The sequence below is a fragment of the Polyodon spathula genome, chromosome 1 (assembly GCF_017654505.1).
Source record: "Polyodon spathula isolate WHYD16114869_AA chromosome 1, ASM1765450v1, whole genome shotgun sequence".
In the NCBI taxonomy this organism is placed as follows: Eukaryota; Metazoa; Chordata; class Actinopteri; order Acipenseriformes; family Polyodontidae; genus Polyodon; species Polyodon spathula.
This window is the reverse complement of record NC_054534.1, coordinates 15,854,196-15,877,606: the sequence shown is the minus strand read 5'-3', so window position 1 is coordinate 15,877,606 and position 23,411 is coordinate 15,854,196. Positions and strand designations below refer to the sequence as shown.

Sequence of the window (23,411 nt, the reverse complement as noted above, 5' to 3'; positions counted from 1 at the left end):
AGAAGGAAGCCATTACTCAAGAAAGCCCACCTTGAATCCCGTTTGAAGTATGCAGAAAAACACCCAAGAGATTCTGTAGCCATGTGGCAAAAAGTTTTGTGGCCTGACGAAACTAAAATGGAACTTTTTGGCCTAAATGCAAAGCGTTATGTTTGCACAAACCCAACACAGTGCATCATACAAAGAACACCAGCCCTACTGTGAAGCATGTTGGTGGCAGCATCATGTTATAGGGATGTTTCTGATCGGCCGGGATTGGGGCACTTGTCAGGATAGAAGGGAAAATGAAAGGAGCAAATTACAGAGAAGTCCTTGAGGAAAACCTGCTGCCCTCTGCAAGAAAGCTGAAACTGGGACAGAAGTTCACCTTTCAGCATGACAACGACCCAAAGCACACAGCCAAAGCTACACTGGAGTGGTTAAGGAACAAAAAGGTAAATATCCTTGAGTGGCCCAGTCAGAGCCCCGACCTCAATCCAATCTAAAATTTTTAGCATGACTTGAGATTGCAAGATTGCTGTCCATCAGTGCTCCCCAATGAACCTGACAGAGCTTGAACAGTTTTGTAAAGAAGAATGGTCAAATATTGCCAAATCTTGGTGTGCAAAGTTGCTAGGGACCTATCCCAATAGACTCACAGGTGTAATTGCTTCCAAAGGTGCTTCTACCAGGTATTAACTCAGGGAATGGAGACTTATCCAATTATGATCTTTCAGTTTTGTATTTTTAATATATAATTATTTTTTCAATAAAACCTTTTTTCCTCTTAACAGTGTGGAGTATGGTGTGTAGATAAGTGGAAAAAACTCTGAGGCACCGACACAACAAAATGTGAAAAAGTTCAAGGGGGTGTAGACTTTCTATAGGCACTATATATATATATATATATATATATATATATATATATATATATATATATATATATATATATATATATATATATATTCATAAGAAAATTAATCTTTTTAAAAGAATGGTCACAAATATATTTTGCATTTTTTTGCTGTTAGGGGAAGAATGTGGCTGTAGTGAACACAGTAATATTAGCTATCACTATAAGAGGTCATTCACATAAATCATTTAACAATAGCTCCGTTCATGTCTCTAGTACTTAAACAAACTTAAGCATGCTTATACACCTCCTAGCAAGTCAACTGGGGGCAAAGATCTTGAAAATATGACATTGTATAAATGATTTAAAAAGCAGATGTTTTTTTTCCCTTAAATGGCAGCACCATTTGTGTTTCATGTAGATTAACTGCATTTTAATACTGATTTTAGTGCAGTATTGCTATATTCCTCAAGACCTCTACAGTACCCGATTATACAGGAGTGTCAGGAATGCAGCTCAGTACTTCACAATAGCACTGCTGTTGCAGGGACTGCTCAGAAAAAATAGAAAAGTTGAATTCTGTCATACATGGCTTTTTATTTCTGTGAACAGCTGTCAAAGCTTTTGGTTTACACATGTGCAGTACCAAGGTAATGTTCCATTTGTTACCGATATATATATATATATATATATATATATATATATATATATATATATATATATATATATATATATATATATATATATATATATATATACCATGGTTTGCACTTGTGTAAGTTCTACAGTCTTTTGGCTGAATTACCCAGCCAGTCATCTGCAGGATTAGACCACTGTCTAAATCTAAAGTAAAACACCTGGTGCATGTCACAGGACAAGTCATGGGACAACCGAGTTGCTTCAAGTTGTTTGCATAACATATCTTGTTGGTGCTCTGAATTGCAGATTAATCATGTCAACAGATCGCAGTGCACCCGAAGCTACACCATCAATTATAATCAGTAATGTGTAGCTTGAGTACCGTTAGCTTATTATAGTTGTACTGTGTCATGCATAGTTTTTATGCTTTGATTTACCCTTCAAGAAAGAAAAAAAAAATGAAGAAATGAAAGGATAGAAATGCCTTATAAATGACCAAAAAAGTTTTGAATAAAGGGCAATTTTGAACTGCTGAGATAAACTGTTGGAAGGATAAGCTACATTCATTGAAATCACAATGCATTAGTGATCCATGTCAACATGCATGCAAATTGGATGAAGTTTATGAAACTCTATTCATTCATAATATGGCATTTTATCATTTTATCAACTTAAAAACTGAAAGCCTGACATCTGAGCAGAAAGTTTGTGAATCAATGCAACTAGAAATAAAAGAACAAGAAATTCAGCATTTACATTATTAACTCCCTCCGTTATATCAAACATTGGTCAGGTACGTTACATAGTAATTTGGTATTGTACTACATATTAAAAATGGACGTTACTATTTAATTAATATTTCCAGTTTCACTGTGTTCTTGTAACTTCAAAAGAGCAAAACGTTTATTTTCTACTTTCTTCAAGGCAGTCATGCTAAAGAACACTTCAGGTTGAATTCTACTATAGTGACAGCTTTTAATAATAGACTAGAAGATATTCATGAATATCAAATGTATTATTAAAATAACTCATGAATAGGGGTGTTGATTCATTTAAATACTACTCTCTGATACTTACTGATTGATAGATAAACCCTTTATGTAATACATACCACTAGAGGGCACTATGGTGCTTGATGTCTCCATTTTGAGCTCACAGGGAAATACGTGTGACACCTTTGTGTACAAAATATATCAGCTACTGTCTTACAAGTGTATTATAAGAAATATAATGCTAATGATTGTACTCAGGTATGTACAGTATAACGGGCAATAAAGGGTGACTTTGTTGACAGACTGTAATGAGCAGAGGGTTGGCTATTGTTAAAGGATCATTTTAAACAGATGTTCTGTACCAGCTGTTCATATTAAGTCACCTGAAAAGTCTTCCCAGGAGTGTTCATCTGGTGTTATCTTTTAAAATAAATACACCAGATGCAGCTGAAAAACATTCCCAGGATATAGTGCAAAGAAACTTTTATCACAGGTGTTTTCATGCCATCACAATTTTCCATGATAAACATTTTTTCTATGGCTTTATAATAATTGAATTCAATTTAAGTCAGATTTAAGTAATGATATACCTATGGCCAGTTCCGTGTTGCTATCACTTGCTTCTTTATTCTGCCTTCAATAATTATACAGTCAGCATTCATGGTTTCATGTCTGATTATTTCATTTTGGCCCATTCCAAACCTTGTCCGTTTTTCAGGGAACACAAAAGAGGCAATGTCAAAAATACGTAGCTGAAAATAAGTAGGCTTCCATTTAGATTCACTATAGTTAATTTTGTTGGTACAGTACTATGTTTTCAACAGAAGTATTTTAATTCAGAACGATATGATTCTGACAATATCACTTGCCAAAAGAGACGACACATACACTGTAATACAGTACATACTTTTAAATCTGGTACGTATTGTAGCAGTATGTAAAATTCCCCACTAATGACCCAACAGCAAAATGAAATAAAAATGTTACCCATGCACAGAACTACGTAAAAACGTAAAAGGCTATGCAATTTAGCAAAATATTAAAAAAACAACAACACAGTTTCCAGAATTAAAACAGTATCCAAGTCAGTATTCAGAATTGCAGAATATAGTGCTTGTAAAGGCCCTAATGTCACAGTTCACTTGCAAATGAAAACAGGGGCACTGGACCTAGGGGTGCTGGAACTAGGGGTGCGGTAGCACCCCCTTGGCTTTGCATGGCTTCCATCATATACAGGGGTTACAGTTTTGTTCAATGGCTTTCAGCACCCCCACTTTAAAAATGATTCCAGTGCTTACAATAGGACCTCAACCACACCCTTCCTTGTGTTAAAGAGAGAAATTTGAAATCTTATTTTTTTATCATTGTCTGATATTGTCAACACTAGTAAACACCCATACCCAGTATGGGCAGTCTCTTAATCCATGATCCTAATCCTAACCAAAAACAATACCAAACACTTATGAAGTAAATGTATTCATTCAGTTTCAGGTATAAACAAACCGGCTCAGAAAAAGTCCCCAAGTGAGTGTTAACAATTGTACAAAATGATTAGATCCATTCCTAGTTATAAAGCTTGTTAACACCTTTTAGTTAATTGAACTGTACTTACATGTTGTTTTATAGTTATTACACAGTTAATACCCAAATACATGTTTAATTCCCTTATGAAAGTTTACCATAGTAAAAGCATAGTACAGTGTACAAAAGTTACAATGTACAATACGCTACATAAGAACCATATATAAAATGAGCATTTGTAGGGTTGTGAAGTTGCCTTAAAATATCTACACAAGATGTAACAAACAATACAGGTTTTTTATGGCCCATATACCAGTATAATACGTCCAAAAAGAATTTAATTAATAAGGTTGATAAGAATATTATATTATCAGGAATGTGAGTCGTCATGTGATATATCACTCTTTGTTCTGACTGACAGAAGAGTGACCAAGGAATGTCTGTGTAGTTCTTGATAAAGGCAGCATTGTACTATTATAAACCTGACATTTGTATTATTAATAAACAGTAACTAGCTGCAAACTGTATTTTTTTATTTGTTATGCCCTCCTTTATGATGTTTGCAACCACTCTTAGTGATTCTTACTACAATATCTCAAATATTGTGTTTTTTGTTAAGGTGCTTTGACAGGAACTATTTGTAGCTACCTATCATAGACAGGCTACCAGGGGTGTTTAACAGGAATAATTATATAATGAACTACTTCAGGTCTGGATGGGGGTTTAATTGGTTCAATTAGACAAAGTCAAAAAGGGTTGGGACCAAGACCAGGAGTGGAATGGCCAATGTTGACCACCCCTGGGCTACAGCATCCAGTGCACAATAGTGTACTGCCAGCAAATCTAAAGGAAGTATTTCAAAGTGGCTCCTTCTCTATAAAGACACTTTAGCAGACATAGCTTTGAATCCACAAATTCATGTCAGACAACTAGAACTGAAAAGCAGTTCCTGAAATAAATTATATATATATATATATATATATATATATATATATATATATATATATATACAGTGTCTTGCAAAAGTATTCAGACCCCTGACCAATTCTCTCATATTACCAAATTACAAATGGTACATTGAAATTTCGTTCTGTTTGATAATTTATTTTTAAATATTGAAACTCAGAATCAATTATTGTAAGGTAACATTGGTTTTATGTTGGGAAATATTTTTAAGAAAAATAAAAAACTGAAATATTCAAGTTCAACCCCTGTGCTGTGGAATCTCCCAGTTTGCACCGATGAAAGAAATTGCCCAAACGAGGACACAGTTACCTTACCATTGGCCTCCACCTGTGAACCATTAAAGTTACTGTCACATTTTCCGGATGAAAACCCCACTGTTGAAGGACCATTGGTAAGGAAAATGAAGACCAAAGAGCATTCTACAGAAGTTAGAGATAAAGTAATACAAATGCATAGATTAGGGAAAGGGTACAAAATAATATCCAAGTGTTTGGATATCCCAGTGAGCACAGTTGAATCAATAATCAGGAAGTGGAAGCTGCATCACACCACCCAGGCACTGCCAAGAAAAGGCTGTCCCCCAAAACTCAACGCTCAAGCAAGAAGGAGACTTGTGAGAGAAGCCACAGAGAGGTCAACAATCACTTTGAAGGAGCTACAGAGTTCAATGGCTGGGAATGGAGAAATGGTGGACGAGTCAACCATATCAAGAGCTCTGCATAACACTGGCCTGTATGGGAGGGTGGCAAGAAAGAAGCCATTACTCAAAAAGTACCATCTGAAAGCACGTCTGGAGCTTACCAGAAAGCATGAGAGTGACCCAGCTGCGATGTGGGAAAAGGTTTTGTGGTCAGATGAGACCAAGATAGAGCTTTTTGGCCAAAACTCAAGGCGCTATGTGTGGCGCAAACTTAACACTGCCCATGCCTCAAGACACACCATCCCTACAGTGCTTCTCATTAGCAGGGAGTAGGCGTCTTGTTACAATTGAAGGAAGAATGGATGGAGCAAAATACAGGAAAATACTACAAGAGAATCTGCTTCAGTCCGCTAAAAAACTGAAGCTTGGAAGGAAATTCACCTTTCAGCAGGACAATGATCCCAAGCACAAGGACAAAGCAACATTGGAGTGGCTCAAGAACAAAAAGGTGAATGTCCTACAGTGGCCCAGTCAAAGTCCTGGTCTCAATCCCATTGAGAATCTGTGGCACTATTTGAAAATTGTGGTCCACAAGCATAGTCCAACCAACCTGAACAACCTGGAGCAAATCTGCCAAGAAGAATGGGCCAAAATCACTCTGACACTGTGTGCAAAGCTGGTACATACTTACCCCAACAGACTTAAAGATGTTATTGCAGCAAAAGGTGGCTCTACCAAATATTAATGTGTTGGGGTTGAATACTTATGCAAGCAAGATATTTCAGTTTTTTATTTTTCTTAAAAATATTTCCCAACATAAAACCAATGTCACCTTTCAATAATTGATTTTGAGTTTAAGTGTTTTAAAATAAAATATTGAACAGAACGAAATTTCAATGTACCATTTGTAATTCAGTAATATGAGAGAATTGGTCAGGGGTCTGAATACTTTTAAAAGCCACTGTGTGTACATATATATGCAATTAGAACTGCTTAGAATAATTGAAAACCTCATAAAAAGATAACAGAACAGTAAAGACAATAGAAAAAACTGAAGCTACTTATTCTTTTGCTACAAAATTATATAAACTGACAGAAGATGAATGTAGTTAAAAATTTTATATACGATGTAACCTTGAACAAAAAGGAATGTGCATTTTATTGAAATGTTCTGTTAACATTTTCACTGGCAAAACATCTTATTCTCATTGTGGTAAAAAATAATTAAATATTATTTAACTTAAATAGTTTTTCAGCAATGTTACTGAAACTTGTAAAACACTGTAAAATACCACCTTCTACTAAAGTTCAAAAAAGTACCTGTCTGTGATAACATTAGGGTAGCAGTTGTGATCTTGAAATGATCAAAAACAGGATCCACGTTTTAAACTTGCAACCACCTCTACTCGTGTTTCCTATAAAAAAAGTTCCTCACAAAAATAGAGCCTACATTTGCACTACTACTGCTGCAGATTATAGTAGGTGTACTGTTGGCATATTCTACTCATGCTGCAATGATGTGAGCTGGAACCTGTGGTCCTATAGCTGAACTATGAGCTGAGAGACTAATCTATGGAAGAATATTCTGTATTAATCAGATGCCAATGAATTCTATCTGAATTCATTTTAAACATGGTTGTGGGCCATCGCAGTTTAAGTACCATTTTAATGTACACAAATAAATTATTAAATTAATGTATCAATTTGCATTGTAAATTACATTCCACAATATTTCATAGCAAGATATCACATTCCCAGATTAAATGTGACAAAAATAAAGCAGTTTATATACAATAATCCATAGAAGCCCATCGCACAACAAAAAACTTTAAAATATGATGCTGACATGTTCTATAGTTCCAAATATTTAATCTTGAAAGTGACAATTCCGTCCCCACCCCCCTCACAGAGAGAGTTAGCAGCATCTGTGTAGCATGCTTAATAAAAAAATATTTTTTTTTAGATATTCTTTGAGCAGTGGATGCGGAAGCAGCTATCTTCTTTGTTTCTATCCATGTTATCTCTATGGTTCAGAGGCTGTGTAATGCCCCTTTTTTCGGCTTCATTCAGCTCCTATCGGTCTCACTCAGCCATTGAAAAGTGTTATCATCTTTTTCCGGAGAAAAAACAACTAGAGACCTGTGCTTTACATATTTTTGATGATGTCAGACCTGGTCTGATATAGGACCGCAAACTGTTAAACATCCCAAAGTAGAATAGGTGGATAAAAACTGTCCCCTTTATGAAACTGCAATTCCTTCTATGGCTATTGCATGGTTATAAACCATCTACAATGCTCTATTAACAATCTATACCATAGTTATTAAAACATTTATTATATATTTATAACATATTTAGAAAACATTAATAAGCAGCACTTTCATATAAAGTGTTACCGACAAAGCATTATTGCAAGCTTAGTTTCAGAAATGTTAGTGTTCATGATTGTTAGTTCACATGATGAAAGGAAAAAAAAGTTTTATCAACCAAAGGAGAACACGTTGCAAAGGGATTATTAGAGTAGTATTCTGATATTACTGTTTGATGACCAACAGAAAAGTTGCCCCAACAACCTTGAGACTCTATCATTTCTGCCATGTGGTTATTTAGCGAGGTCCTTATAAAAGGCAATATAATGTAATGATAAGGCCAAGACTGTTCACTAAATATTGATAAAATTGCATATAGATCAGAAACCTCCATGACTCATTGTGTAAACTAAATTGTAACACCAGTATGAATGAAATCATATGATGATGCTGGTTAGCCACAGTGGTCAGAAGGGCACACATACACAGGTCACAATCCCAAATGCAACTATAATATATATATATATATATGATAATATATATATATATCTATATATATATATATATATATATATATATATATATATATATATTATTATATTTACTATCATCTAAACAAAACAAACCACACAGGTTTAAAACAGCACTTTTTATATGACTGCTCGGAAACAGAACACACCTTCTGCTTCCTACTACACAGCAGCCCTGAAGAGACTGACTGTCTCTTTTAAACCCTGCACCTGGCTCTAATTTATAATGTGAACCATGTGCGGGTGATAATTAACAATAAAGAAAACAATTAAATTAAACAAATATATACAGGTAGCATTTGGGATCGTGACCTGAAAAAATAAGTACCGTCTTAAATATGATTGTAGTCTAGCAGAGCTGCTGTAATCTCACACAGACAAAGAGGCCCTGTCTTGTGTATTAAATCAAAAGCAGCTGCTTTACAGCTGTGCCCCACCCCCTTCCCCCAACACCACATAGTTGAAGGAATGAGACATGTTGACGTTTTGAAACTTTTCTTACAAAGGAATGTTGTGTGATCATAACAGTGGAAAAGAAATAAGGGGATGCAGATTTCCAGAAAAAAATGCAACCCACTGTAACAACTGACTGGTGACTTCCTATCTCATAGCATTTCATTGAGGAGGCAGCATGCATCATACAGGGTTTATCTGTGTGACATGAGGGAGGGAACAGTTTAAAATAGTGTTGCTCAGTCATTCCAGCATCTGGATTTCCTTGAGGGGGCATTTAAGTATTCTCACCCTACCGTGTTAACATGTTTTTTTTCATAAAGTGAATGGCTGCTGACCCACTGGCCTGGTGTCCATGTGGAATGCATGAGCGACACTATGCTGTTTGGGGCTCACAGACCTTGATAACATTTGATAGTACTTGCCCCAGCAGTTCTAAGTGAATATCTGAGACATGATTTTATTTAATAGCCTCTGTAGACAGGATGACTTAATGGTGACGTCAGACCACAACCACCAACCCCCCCCCCCCCCCCCCCCCCCCCCCCCCCCCCCCCACCCGAAGTATTTTCCAACAACGTAGGAGAGAAAAAATGTCAGCCAGTTGAATCTGAATCTTTATAGATGGATTGAATAGAAAACAAAAAATAGAATTGGCCAAAACAAACAGGCACGGAACACAAGTATCGTGCTAACCCGAACAAGCACATGTAGCAATTGTTATCTAAGCTTTACTTTCAGTTTTAGTATCACTTTTCACATCTTACCTCTCACAGCTCATGTCTCGTTCCACCTCTAAACACACTCAACATTCACCCAAAGCTGCTGGTTTTTATGTTGTAGCAGAGGGATTAACTGGCCACTAATTACCTAGTTTATCCCTTTGCCACATTCGGTATGGGGTTTTTCACATGCATTTGTCTGTTGCTGTTGACCATGCATTCTCATGATTTTATCTGGATGGGGCGTTTTAACCTATGCATTGGAAAGCCAGTCTGTAAAAGAAGGTTTAACCTGTGTTTACAGAAACATCACTGAAGAGTTACTGTATGTGACAACCAAGGCAGAAGCAATAGCCTGAGGACTTTTGCTTATGAAGACATGTATTCACATATAGAAATATTGCAGACCATTTAGCAAACAAAATGGCTTTTTTTATAGTATACCCATCAACTGCCAGTCAACATTGAGTAACATAATTAGCAACCACAATACATTCATGCAATAAGAAATTAACTATCTATATTTGCATTCGTCTGTTATAATTAAATGGAGTAATATGAACCTAGTTCTCGTGAATTCTCTTCTAGTGCTGAGCACAGACAGAAATTATTATTATTCCTCAGCTTAAAGACAATTTAAAGTTTGTTCCTGTAGTAATTCCAGTTTTAATAAAATGGGTGGCCAAGTCAGGCCCAATTTTAGGTAAATGGGCTTGTCTGTAGATTTTTTGTTACCACCTTACACATTTTTGCCAGGTCATTAAAAAGGTGTACCTGGAAAATTAATTGTATTAGCAATAGGACAAATACATAAAATATAGGTCATAAAGGAGCACTATCTATCATATAGAATAGATTCTCCACTAAGTGACATTTTAACAACTGGGTATTCCGTATACTATCTTCTCACAGTGGCCCTACATACAGAGCCAAACAATCAGCAACTGTAGGAAGCTTGTTGCAAAGCAGCCACTGAACAGTGTCCTTGAAAAGCTTTAGAACTACTTCATACACGTGGTCTGGTTTTCATCAAATTAAAAATAAACCGCTCTGGTAAACAAGCATATGTATGCATAAAAACTGTATCCTGACCTGATACATCAGACAGCAGACACATTTTCTCAAATAAATTATGATTTAATGTTGTATGTTAGCTATATAACGTAATCTTGCACTGTGAAGCATGGTCTACAATACGTTCTAGTTTTAGTGTTAAAGTTCTGCTGAAATATTCTTAGTCATCAACTCAGTGCATTAGTGTAAATGATAATGGAAAAGAAAGGCAGCATTTGTCAACATTAATATGTCTTGTTTATGCTGGTAATTATTGTATATGTAAAACTCTTGAGAACTAACTACATTTACATTTGATAAAATAAAAATCATCAACTAGAAACAAATGCCTTCCAAACATTCAACTACTTGTTTATTGCAGACTCATATATGCACCTTCAATTATGACACTGCCATGGTTTGAGCAGACAGAACATGCAAGTGTCTAAAAATACTATGGAGACACACACACACACACAAGAAATATACAATCGACTATCATACAGGCTAGTATAAGAGGAAACAAAATGGATTGGAAGGAACTGTTTTTACTGTATACTGGTTATACTGTAGTCGTACTGTAATACAGTTAAGGTGCAACACCTTGCACCATTGCTTTTTTGCTGGGGTTTACTTGAATGTCTCTTGTGAAAGCCAGAATCTTTGATTTGATTAATTTTGATTAGGAAGAATACTTTGCGCATTGAAAGTTCTGGGAAAAGTCAGTTTGTGGGACATTTTTTGGCCTGGAAATGTAAGCCAATAATCAGATGTACAGTTATTGAGTCTTCCTACAGTATTCTGAGATTTGTAAAATGACAATTGAAAACAAATCAACACCACAGAACTTAATTTAGAACTACAGTGTATTTGTTTTCTACAGGTTATGCCTTGTGGGATCTGTATTTGGATGCAAAATAAGCTTCTCAACATGCTTTGATTAAACTTTATTGTTGCACTACCCCATTATATAGGATTAAATTGGACCCTCTTTGAAAAGACTTAAAACCACAGAAATTGATTCTGTACTTCTGGGCACTCTCACTTTCCTTATTATTTTAGGTAAGTGATATAAAACCTGAAGCTGTACCTCTTCAGAGTGTGATCTTGTCATATCTCAGGGGAAGCACGGTTGGTTCTGGCAAGCTCTTGGACATGGTAGGGGTAATAAGGGTTACAAGGAGTGGTGTTAGTGACTCAGCAGGAGGGAGTCTTCTACTTGTGTCACAGCTCAACCAAAATCAATTGCTGCCCTTTCTGATCAGACAACTTCAAAAAAAAAAATCCAGCAAAAGTGCACATTATTCATTTAAATGCTGGATATGTAGACTGCATGTATTCTCTGGTTTATTTTTGCTTATTAATAAACCTACTTTTATGCAACTTGCATGATGGGAAAGAAAATGTCTCGGTGCTGCTAAATGCACCACCAGCAAGCTATCCATGCATTGTCTTTCTTCTGGATCTCTTTGTAGTCGTTCAATTTGCAAATATGTAATAATGGACATTACTCCACCACATAAATTAACTTTTCGTCGTCCATGATTAACTTCTTTTGAGGCGTGACGTGTTTCAAGGGTGTTAACCAAACTTCTGATTGGTCAGTTTCATTCCATGCAACAAAAAAACAAAAAAAAACAAAACTAGTTCTATTTTAGCGAGGTGACATTTTCTCAAAGTGATGTCGCTCGAGTCGCTTGCTGCTGGTGTGGATATTCCCACTTGACTGCGATGACTTCTAAATGATACACTTCCGTCCATTGTGGATGCAGCTTTATCATGGGACTGGCCTAATTTAGATCATGTTATCAACATTCTACCTTTCTGAATTACAAACTAATAGTCAAATTCTCAGATTTACATACCCAGTAGAGTCTGATTGTTTTTGTAAATGAAAAGCTTAAAAAATGGAATCACCATTATTGCAATTAAGACCAGTTACTAAATTTATCTGGTCAGAAAGATTAAAGGGATTCAAGGAATGAAAAATAGAATTGTCCATCCAGGGTTAAAACGCATACTGTATATTTGATTCTTGAAGGCTTTTTTCTAAATGATCCATTCTAACCACTCACAGAAGTCACTGGAAGCAGATTTCTAAGAGGTTGATTAGATTTAATCAGATGGTAAATGTGTTAAAAAGGTCACCTAAGGCCCCACACTGGTTCAACCTTTAGCTGTGTAGATTAACATTTTCATGATTTTAATGGCATTTCCACGGCTATAGGTCTGGCAATGCGAAACCATCATTTTTTTTTTAGCATTGTGTAATTCTGCAAATTGACTTGAAAAGCACTAATGCCTAACTTAGTACTGTATATCCTCCATAAGGCTAAAAATCCCACCAACTTTTACCATTTTCACTTTCTGGTGTTTTACACTTGGGTGTTTTACAGTCTTATTTTACAAAGTGGTAGCCGTAGACACTATAATAACTATAATAAGGTTGATGATAAAAGTGCTAAACTCACTTTTTAAAAACAAACTCTACCACCTTTATATGAAGACCACAAAACACTATCAATACCAAAACAAACAACAATGGCCTGGAGATTTAAAGTTGTGTCTGCAAAAGACAGGGATACACTCTTAGAAAAGCAATAAGCAGTATTATTATTATTACTATTATTATTAATTAGTCATTTAGCAGCCACAGAGACTAGGGGGTGAACTATGCATCACAACTGCTGTTATAGAATCATTTACAGTAGGACCTTGGTTTTTCATCTCATCTGAAGAAATTACCTCAGCCACTTGCCTTCTTTGGATGTTAGGCAGTGTAGACTGATGCAACTCAGAAAGCACAAATGAGGAAATCATCCAACTTCACCCTCCAAAAGATTTTTTCTCTGATTATTTTACATGCAGTTATCCTGCACCTGCGCCTTCGCCTCCACCCCAACCCCACCCCACCCCAAAAACCTACAAAACTAAAAACTAAACTAACTGCTTACAAATGTACAAGATAGTACATCTCATTCCAGACCAATTCCACAAGGTAAATTACAATTCTCTTATCTTTGGCAGCATGATATAATAGTGCTTTTCAAACAGATTTTACTTGGCAGGCGTTCTTGTACATGACTAGAGTAGATCCCAGTGCCCCAATAACAGTTAGATGTGAAGATAATTTTGTATTTCTGCTTGCAATGAAAACAGATGCTATCTTATCAAAAATGCCTCCCTGAACAGAGAAATGTATCAGGTCACAGTTATAATATTATAATCCACAATATATTTTAAACACAGTTTTGCCAAATCACATTAAACATGACCAACTCTGTATGCCAATGGGCAGATGGTATCTTTTGAATGGTATTTAGCTTTTTCTTTCATATATGGCTCAAAGCTTTAGATATGGAAGTCATCCATGGTAATTTAAAAAAGGAATAGTCTTACCCCAGTTCTCTGCAAGACATTGACTATATCAGATAGCAAGTAAAGGAAAGGTATGCATGTATTAGACTATTAAGTCATGAAAAGGCATGCACACATACACTTTGGATTATTGCAGAATAACAGAATACTCTAAGCAATCAGATGAGTAGGTCAGTGTGATTTGGGCCAATGCGTGTTATTGTCTAAGTAATGAAAGATAACCAGAGGCTCAGAAGATGATGACTGTTCATGCAATGAACCTGTGTGCCAAGTGCCTAAAGATAGACATTGGAGGAAACACATTTTCAGTGAGAGAAGGTAATAAGCACAGGGTCCAATAATGCCTTTGGCAAAAAAAGGTTTCCACAGTCACAAGTGGACGTAGGACATTAAATAGGTATAAGACAAAGCAATTAAAGATCAACTGGAAAGGAAAAATCACAAAATAATAGTCCAAAATCTCTCAAAACAAAACCAAAAACACACTAAAATCTTATTGGTGCACAGGGCATTAAATTCTGAAGACAGGACAAATTATAGCATTTACAAGCTATAGCCATTTGTTGTAATGATAGTGATATTTTGAACGCAGAAATTCCTAACATACAAATTCTCCTGATTTGTATGCATTCTCATGGGAGGTTCTCAAAGCTTCAGCCACTGGAATTCCAATTATTGCCAATATAAACCTTTTTGGTAAAGTACTGCAGAATAACTGCAGGCTTCATGGATAGATGGCCATTCGCAGCACTACAATAAAATTACAATGTAAAGAGAACTATGTCACAGTGAGGTTCAATTAATAAAAACAAAAGGGGGTAATAAAGTTGGGCAGTGAAAAGGAGACTAAGTGGAATTAGCTAATATGTCTGCTACAGGCAATAAAGAAACCCTTGGAATAACTGCTAGTTCTCTCCTAGAGAAGACTTACTATACTGGAACATAATTCAATTACCTTTTATTTTCATGGCCTCTGATTTCAGAAATGCCATACACACATGCTTTACTTATCCAATAATACACTGACCACACAGTGTTACTAACTTGATACAGTACAATATTATTATTACAAATGTATCCACAATGCTACTATAGTATGAACCTCGCAAGTCCTTATTACTGAGCTAATCTATCAGGCTTTTATAAAACAACAAAAGTGAAAAACGCTACAAGAAAAATAAAAGCGACAAGCATTTCGGCCATTTATTATTATCACTTAAACCTCTCAAATTATTTCAACCAATCAGGTAACAAATAGAGTGATTATTATCCCCAGGACGATTCCCTCTAAAAGACTTTAGAATCTTGAATATTGGTTCATAACTACAAATTTTTGCTAAATTTAACTAAAAACCATATCTTAAAAAATGTCTTCACAAACAGAAACCTTTGTTTGTTTCATAATAGCATTAATATCATCCACCACAGGGGTAATTACCTGTAAATAACGGATCTTGTCTTAAGTGCACTTGCATTAGGCTCATGACACCTAACCGTTGCCACAGGTTATGACCACTGGGTCAGACAATGCATAAGACTACGTGGTCAAAGCTCACTATAGGATATTGTAATATGTAATTCAAGGGTTTGTTCGATAAATGACAAGTGTTTGGAATATTGTGTCTTTGGAATGGGCGATTATGGGGTAGATTTAGCACAATGCTCAAAATGAGCACTCTGGCTGCATGTAGACAGCGAGTAAAACCAACTTGTTGTTTTAAAACAGCCAAGGAGGTTAGAATTGGACACTCTGTCATTTAGGGCGTGGGGACCACAAATTAAATGTTCATAGAATTATTTCAATCCTGCCAAGCCAGTCCTGCATTCCTTGCATTTTACCCAACATTTGTAATGGTTTTATCTAGGAAAGACAATCTTTTCATATAACTTTCACCAGTTCAGTTCCTTGTAACTCAATATGTTTACTACTATGGAAGGCTCTTACTAAGAAAGAACAACTGGCAGCAGGAGGGGAATTGGGGGGTTGGGAGGGAATGGCTGAGCGGGAGACATAAAATGACCTGAATTCCTCCTGCGCCTACTAGCATATTCACACAAATGTTATAAGAGATGAAACCTGAGGACTCTGGCTAGCCCTTTCAGTTTTCCCACTGATTGGTCCTGCCCCCTACATGGGGCAGCAGACATTGCCAGGCAGCTGCTGCTATAATTAGCTAACTGTGTCCCCTCCCATCTAATTCTCCTCACTGGGGGAAGGGAGCTTTGAAATTAAAATCATCTGTGTAAACAAACATCAGAATGCTAGTTATACACAGCCAAGCACCCCCTGGGCTGCAATTTCTGTGCCTGAATAGACAGATCCTGCAGTTACTGGGAGCAATGGTTTTTAACCCTTTCCAAGAAACACTGAAGGATGCAAGCAAGACTATAGTGAAGATCTGCCAAAAGTTTAAGTTTGTCCGTAGGGTCTAATAAATGCACATATTTCTGTCTAGAATATATTACATTTGGCTTTAAACCATCATTTCCACCGCCAATAAAAAGTAATGAAAAGAATGCTTAGATGTTGTTGTTTAGTTTAAAAATGTACTCAGAATAGGTCACTAAGATTCACCAAGATGTTGCTACTATGTGATATTTGTGTTTGGCTGGGTGTTTTTTGGGCTAAGTAGTTTTAATCAGTTTTAAGTGTTCTGAAATGTAGGCTACAGTGATGTGTTTAAAAACTTAATTTTTTTATTTGATCTGACAACTTTAATTGGAAGTCAAGCAGTGAAGCTGATGAGTTAGTTCATCGGGCAGTTTACAACCTTTCTGCATCTGGGGGACTCAAAACTATTTGCCTATAGTATGTGGGTGGGAGCAGATATAGTGCAACAAGTAGTAGAAACAATGTAACATTAGTCAGATTGCAGCAGACCCAGTTAATTCACATGGAAAAAACTATTCTTGGAATGAGGTTCAGCCCACTAAACTTATTATATTAGCTAACCAATCCTATAAAGACCAAGCCAGCATCACACAATGTTATTTTTTCTATCTTTCACACTGCCTCCTTTGCTATTGTGTCTACCTTATTGGGGGTCAGTGGTTCTTTATAACATGGCCTTAATTGAAATATGACTATGTTGAGATCCTGGGCCAAACCTTCTACTAATTCTATACTTTTTAACTACATGCTCACTTCCAAACAGGTCCTGCATCAGGCTTGGCTTAGGGTCAACCTCTACTGTCCTAAAGTAGAAGCTTTATAAATCAGTGGGATCACTTTAGTCCTTAGTTTGGAGTCTCACCCACAATCACCAGGCAGTAGAGCTGGAAGAAGGAAAATATAATTTCCAAGGCAGGAGTTCAACTGCTGACCTTCATGCTCAGAGCCCAAACATGTGGGTTGGGAGCTAGACCTCAGGTTATGGAGCATATTCCCAAATTAAGGATACACAATTGCATATGAATATTATGTATCAGTTAATCTGCAGCTTTGACATTGATGGGTTCTACAAAGAAGTTTCCATATATGGCTTCGGGTTAGCCTGTTAGTCAAATAATTTATTTAATAATGCTCCCATTTCTTTAAGGCAGATGGGAGAAGCTTTACTTCACTATTGCAGTTTATTTTATTGCACAGCTATGGCCAAAGGTTTTGCATCACCCTATAATTAACATATTTTGCTTCATAAAGTTGAATGAAGCCTGCTGAATAATGTTATCATATTGAATTACATATCACTTTGTAGCTTTCCATATACTTAATGAAAAGCTGACAGAAATTAAAAAATGTGACATTTCAAAATCTAATCTGAAATACTGTACTACTACTGTGGCTTCTGGTAGACTTTTGCAATATCAGTTTGCACTTTCCTTGATTACATAATGTTAAGTAAAATAAAAAATCCAAATTATGTTCATATAGTTTTTTTTTTTTATGTCTCATTCCTAAGATTCTAGGTGTTGCATACCATCGCTATACAGAGTTTATCAACTTGGTCCACTGACTCATTTTCCGATAACATTGAAATTGTTAATTACTTCAAGGACCACAGTGTTGTATAAGTGACAAACAGTTTTTAATTGACCAGCGACTTTGGCCTTTCCAAACAACTATATGCTCTCATTGAGTCTGTGACATTTATACAATTGTATAAAATATTGTGGCTTATGCCTATACTAATTTATAAGATAAGCCATTTTAATGTGTAAACCTATCAAGAAAGTATCTGTAACAGTCATTTAACATTTCTGATATTTTTTACTGTAACACTTGTTTTTGTCCAATCACAAAATGTGCCTTTGGCTTTGGACTTGTTTAAAATAATTGAACCTTTATCTATCTATTCCAAAAAAAATAAACTCTGTGAATTATAAAGCTACCTTGCCTTGTCCAAAGGTTTCTGTTCTCTAGCAGGACATGTTTGAATTGATTTTCAACTCTATTTAACCTCACATTCCCAAAGCAGATATAAGTGCATTCTCAGCTGGATGAAAATGATCTACTTTTGCCTTCTAGAAAACTAAAATACATTTAATATCAATTGTGCATAAATATTACATACTGGCATATGTACTAAAACAATAAAAAGTTTATAAAAGAAGATATGATCCATAAAAAATAGACAACGGATGTCGTTATTTCCTGCACAATCCTAACTTGAACTATAATCATGCCTTGTCAACACACAACACTAACAATAATAGCACCACTCACAATAAACTACTCTTATTTGTGCTGTCTAGGCTTCTTCTTGGCTACATGACATGTTGAATTTCCCCAGGCGCATTACGTGTTATTTATATCTTATACTATACCAAAGCTTTTCATGTTCCCATTGTTTGAAGCTAGTGCTAACTAATGAATTGGCTGGAAATGCGGTTTAGAATATATCTCCAAACTTACAAGGTAAATCAAAGCAGAAGAAACACATACATATACTTCAAAATCTTTGGTCATTTCTTTCTTTTTCTTTTTTAATAAAAGGGGATTTCTGAACCATTAGTCTTTTGAATGTTTTATAGTAAAAATTAGTTTCAAATTTGCACTTGCATATCAAATATCAGAGAGCTCAATATGAATAAAAAATTGTCCATATGCTGATAAGCTTTCGCGGGCTTGCTTGCCGTGAGTCACACACTGGAGTTAAATTTAGTTTTAAGTTTTCTTAACTCTTGTGGTAACTGTTGACAAAACTGACCTGCTGCTACTTAACACATTCAGTTTTACTCTTTCACTTTTTTCAAGTTGTAGTTTAATTCTTTCAATTTTATTTTAACCCAACTAAAATTTAAATACCTGGAAAAACAGTAATATCTTTTGGGATAATATCCTAGAAAACTACTTCCAAATTATCCCTCTTTTAGAGATATCCTCCACAAACTACAATACAAATTCTGAATAAAAGACAATAAATAGCAACGCTAAGTAAGTATATATAAGTATATTGGTAATTTAATGTTCCAAATACCATAAGGGTGTAAATGTGTCCTTCACATTCACATTCGCACATACACGAACACAGGTCAGTCTCAGAGTGTAACAAAAGATGAGCTTTAAGAAAATACATAAAAAAGCCATTGACTTACTGCTAGGGCTTGAAGCCTTTCCTTGTGTAATTCTGCCTCAGCCATCCTAGAAAGGGGGACACAGAAAAAATGCAGTCAAAAAAGGAGAAATGCAGAGCCACTGCTTTATTCAACGAGGGTCAGTGAGTGAGAGCTAAATAACACAGAAGCCAGTTCCTCTCTTGTGGAGTCTCCAGTCAGTTTGAGGCACAGTGTGCTGAAGGAAGGATCATTTCAGTCACTGGACGACTGCCTGATTTCAGCCTATAATGCTGCCTGCATTTCTCTGCTCTAGCTGTCATAGACCATGTATGTGCACGGCAAAGCAGCTGAGTAGAGGGATAGCTGGCATGGCTGTATTTTCTTTTTTTTTTTTTTTTTTTTTTTTTTTGACTGCTTTGACGTCTTAAAACTGAATGCTCCTCCTCTAAAAGGGTGGAAGGCACGAGCTTCACATTAGCAGCATGCTAACAGTCTCTGCTTGCATGTGTAGTGGTGTAAAAAACAAAAAAACTAACAGATAGTAATTGCTTATATGAGAATGAATGAGGTTGTGGGAGAGCATTTAGAAGAAAAAGAAGAATGACAAAAGCTTTTCTGTGGCTCTTTTATTCCCTATTATATAAGACATACTGGCAGACAGGGCAACCCCCGTGGGTTATGGCCTGTAGCAGCTAGACATTTTTTTCTTGTAAATTTTGAAAGTTTGCACACAGTTAGTCAAAATTGTTACCTGAAGAGAATGATATAAGATACTTGTCAATTCATTTAAAGTATTTGACTAAAAAAAAAAAAATCCATATATTAATCCTGGAAGGAAAACACATGTTTATGTTTGCGGATTTTCCCCAAAATATTTTGTTATAAAAATGATGTACTGTACAGTGTTCATACAAAACACTGACACAACTAGGGGGGCTCCCAAGTGGCGCATCCCGTAAAGGCACTCCACATGGAGTGCAGGATGTGCCCTATAGTCTGGGTATTGCAGGTTCAAGTCCAGGCTATGTCACAGCCAACCGTGACTGGGAGTTCCTAGGGGGTGGCGCACAATTGGCCGAGTGCTGCCCCGTGTAGGGAGGGCTTAGGTCGGCAGGGGAATCAATGGCTCATAGGGTGCCTGTAGTTCTGCAGTGGAGCCACCAGATCTGTGTTGTCCTCCGGCACCATAGGTCTGGTGGCCTCACTGTGGACCCGCAGTGCAAAAAATGACAGATTGGCAGGAGCCTCTGTTCCCTGAGTCAGCAGGGGGGTTTCGAGCAGTGAGCTGAGGATACAGATAATAATTGGGCACACTAAATTGGGGAGAAAATCAGGGTAAAAAATTGGAGACGACTAAACTAAAAAATATATATATATGGACATACCTGATACATGTAATACACAGTTCTGGGTAAATGGGTTGTATCTTGCATGATTAGTTAATTTAGTATACAAATGACAAGTGATAAGTATTGTGCAATATATTAAAGCTATATTTCAGCCATACCTGTAATTTTCAGTGATGGTCTTTATGGACCACGTTGTATTTGTGTAAGGAGGGGAACCAGTTGTGTTTCTTTGGTGCACATACAGTAACTGGTGAAAACAAGCTCTGTAAATTCATTGCTTGCAAAACTTGTTTCTGCCAATGAATATTTTTAGCACCGATATTACATGTTTGCTGTTACAGAAAGCCACCAGGGAGATAGAAGAGGGTCAAAACAGGTGGGTTCAGGGAAAAAAGAAACCCCGTCAAACACAACCACCAGAAATCAAAACATTAAACAAATATGAGCCACCTCAAAATTTAAACCAACATCAAGAGAACGAGAGGAAACCAGTATACCAACCCATCCCTAGCTGGCACCTTGCAAAGGACCATGTGGACAGCTGGAAATAAATAAGCTAAATGCATGGCTGAAATCATGGTGCACACGGGAAGGCTTCACCTTCTATGAACATTGTACCACATTCTACAACAAGGACTAACTATATAGGCAAGACAGACTGCACTTAAATAAAAGGGGAGCCATTTTACTTGGAGAAAGGATCATTAAGAAGGTTCAGAAGCATTTAAACTAAAAAGGGGGGAGAAATCAACAAAAAAAACAGAAGGGAGACCACATCAAAACAATGGCAACAACTCAGGTAAGACAGCCATTAAATGTATTTATCTAAATGCTAGATGTCTCAATAACAAAATGTTAGAGCTTGAAGCTACTGCACCAACAAGTAACTATAATGTGTTAGGTGTTGGCAAACTCAGATCACAACATGGTCTCATTTGAAGTGCTTTTTAAAACACAAAAAGTAACAACTAAAACTAAGGTTTACAATTTTAAAAAGGCAAACTATGAAGGAATGGAACAGAGACTATCACAAGTAGTAAAATGGAGAACATCCACAGAGAAAGGATGGCTCAAAAATGTAGTACTAGAGGTGCAAAACAATTACATCCCAAAAGTGGACAAATCATTTTTTTTTCCAGAGTTATAACAGCAAGAGAACTTTCAAAGAGGTGATAAAATGTCTAAGAGATACACATGGCAAAATCATAAATGAAGAGAAAAAAATATCAAATATACTAAATTATTATTTTTCACAATTTTTTACAAAGGAGGATATGAACAACATGCCCCACATGTCAACCTGTTCCTATCCAGTCTTAAATAACTTTAGCATAACAGAGGCAGAAGTGTTAAAGGGACTATGAGCTCTTAAAATAAACAAATCCCCTGGGCCAGATGACAGCCTCTGAATAGTACTCAAAGAAATGAAAGAAGTTATTTACAAGCCGCTAACCAAGATCATGCAATAGTCACTTGACACAGGGGTTGTACCAACAAACTGGAGAATTTAAAAAAAAATACAGATACACAAAAAAAAGGGAGAACCAGGTAACTACAGACCAATAAGCCTTACTTCTATTGTGTGTAAACTTACGTATAACTTACGATTCAAAATAGAAAATTACTTATAAGGTAACAATATCCTGGGAGACAGTCAGCATGGTTTTAGGAAAGGGAGATCATGTCTAACTAACATGCTTGACTTTTTTGAGGATGCAACATTAACAATGGATAACTGCAACGCATATGACATGGTTTATTTAGGTTTCCAGAAACATTTTGATAGTCCTGCATAAAAGATTAATTCTCAAACTGAACTGGGGATTCAAGGAAATGCATGCACATGGATTAGGGAGTGGTTAACATGTAGAAAATAGAAAGTACTAATTAGAGTAGAAACCTCAGAATGGAGTGAGGTAAACAGTGGAGTACCACTGAGATCAGTATTAGGTCCACTGCTATTCCTAATCTACATTAATCACTTAGATTCTGGTATAGTAAGCAAACTTGTTAAATTTGCAGACGACACAAAAGTAGGAGGAGTGGCAAACACTGTTGTAGCATCAAAGGTCATTCAAAATGATCTAGACAACATTCAGAACTGGGCAGACACATGGCAAATTACATTTAATAGAGAAGATCATAGGGTACTGGATGCAGTCAATAAAAATGTAAATACCATATGGGAGATACTGAAATTGAAGAAGGAATCTATAAAAAAGACCTAGGAGTTTATATTGACTCAAAAATGTCTTCATCTAGACAATGTAGGGAAGCTATAAAAATAGCCAACAAAATGCTCAGATATATAATGAAAAGTGTTGAATTTAAATCAAGGGAAGTAATGTTAAAACTTTACAATGCATTAGTAAGACCTCATCTAGAATATTTATTATGTCCAGTTCTTGTTACCTTACTACAAAAAGGATATAGCTGTTGTAGAAAGAATGTAAAGAAGAGCGATCAGAAATACTCCCGGTTTAAAAGGCATGTCATATGCAGACAGGTTAAAAGAATTGAATGTCTTC

General features: G+C 36.1%; 1 protein-coding gene across 2 annotated transcripts in view; it reads right to left on the bottom strand.

Annotated features, from left to right (window-relative positions):
- The window catches only part of LOC121314671 (A-kinase anchor protein 2-like), a 144,365-nt gene that overhangs the window by 91,528 nt on the left and 29,426 nt on the right, over positions 1 to 23,411 (bottom strand). For both annotated transcript variants that reach the window (XM_041248162.1, XM_041248171.1), the window contains exon 2: positions 19,574 to 19,619. In XM_041248162.1, the coding sequence (XP_041104096.1) occupies positions 19,574 to 19,619 (46 nt within the window). The remainder of the gene's footprint in view (positions 1 to 19,573; positions 19,620 to 23,411) is intronic.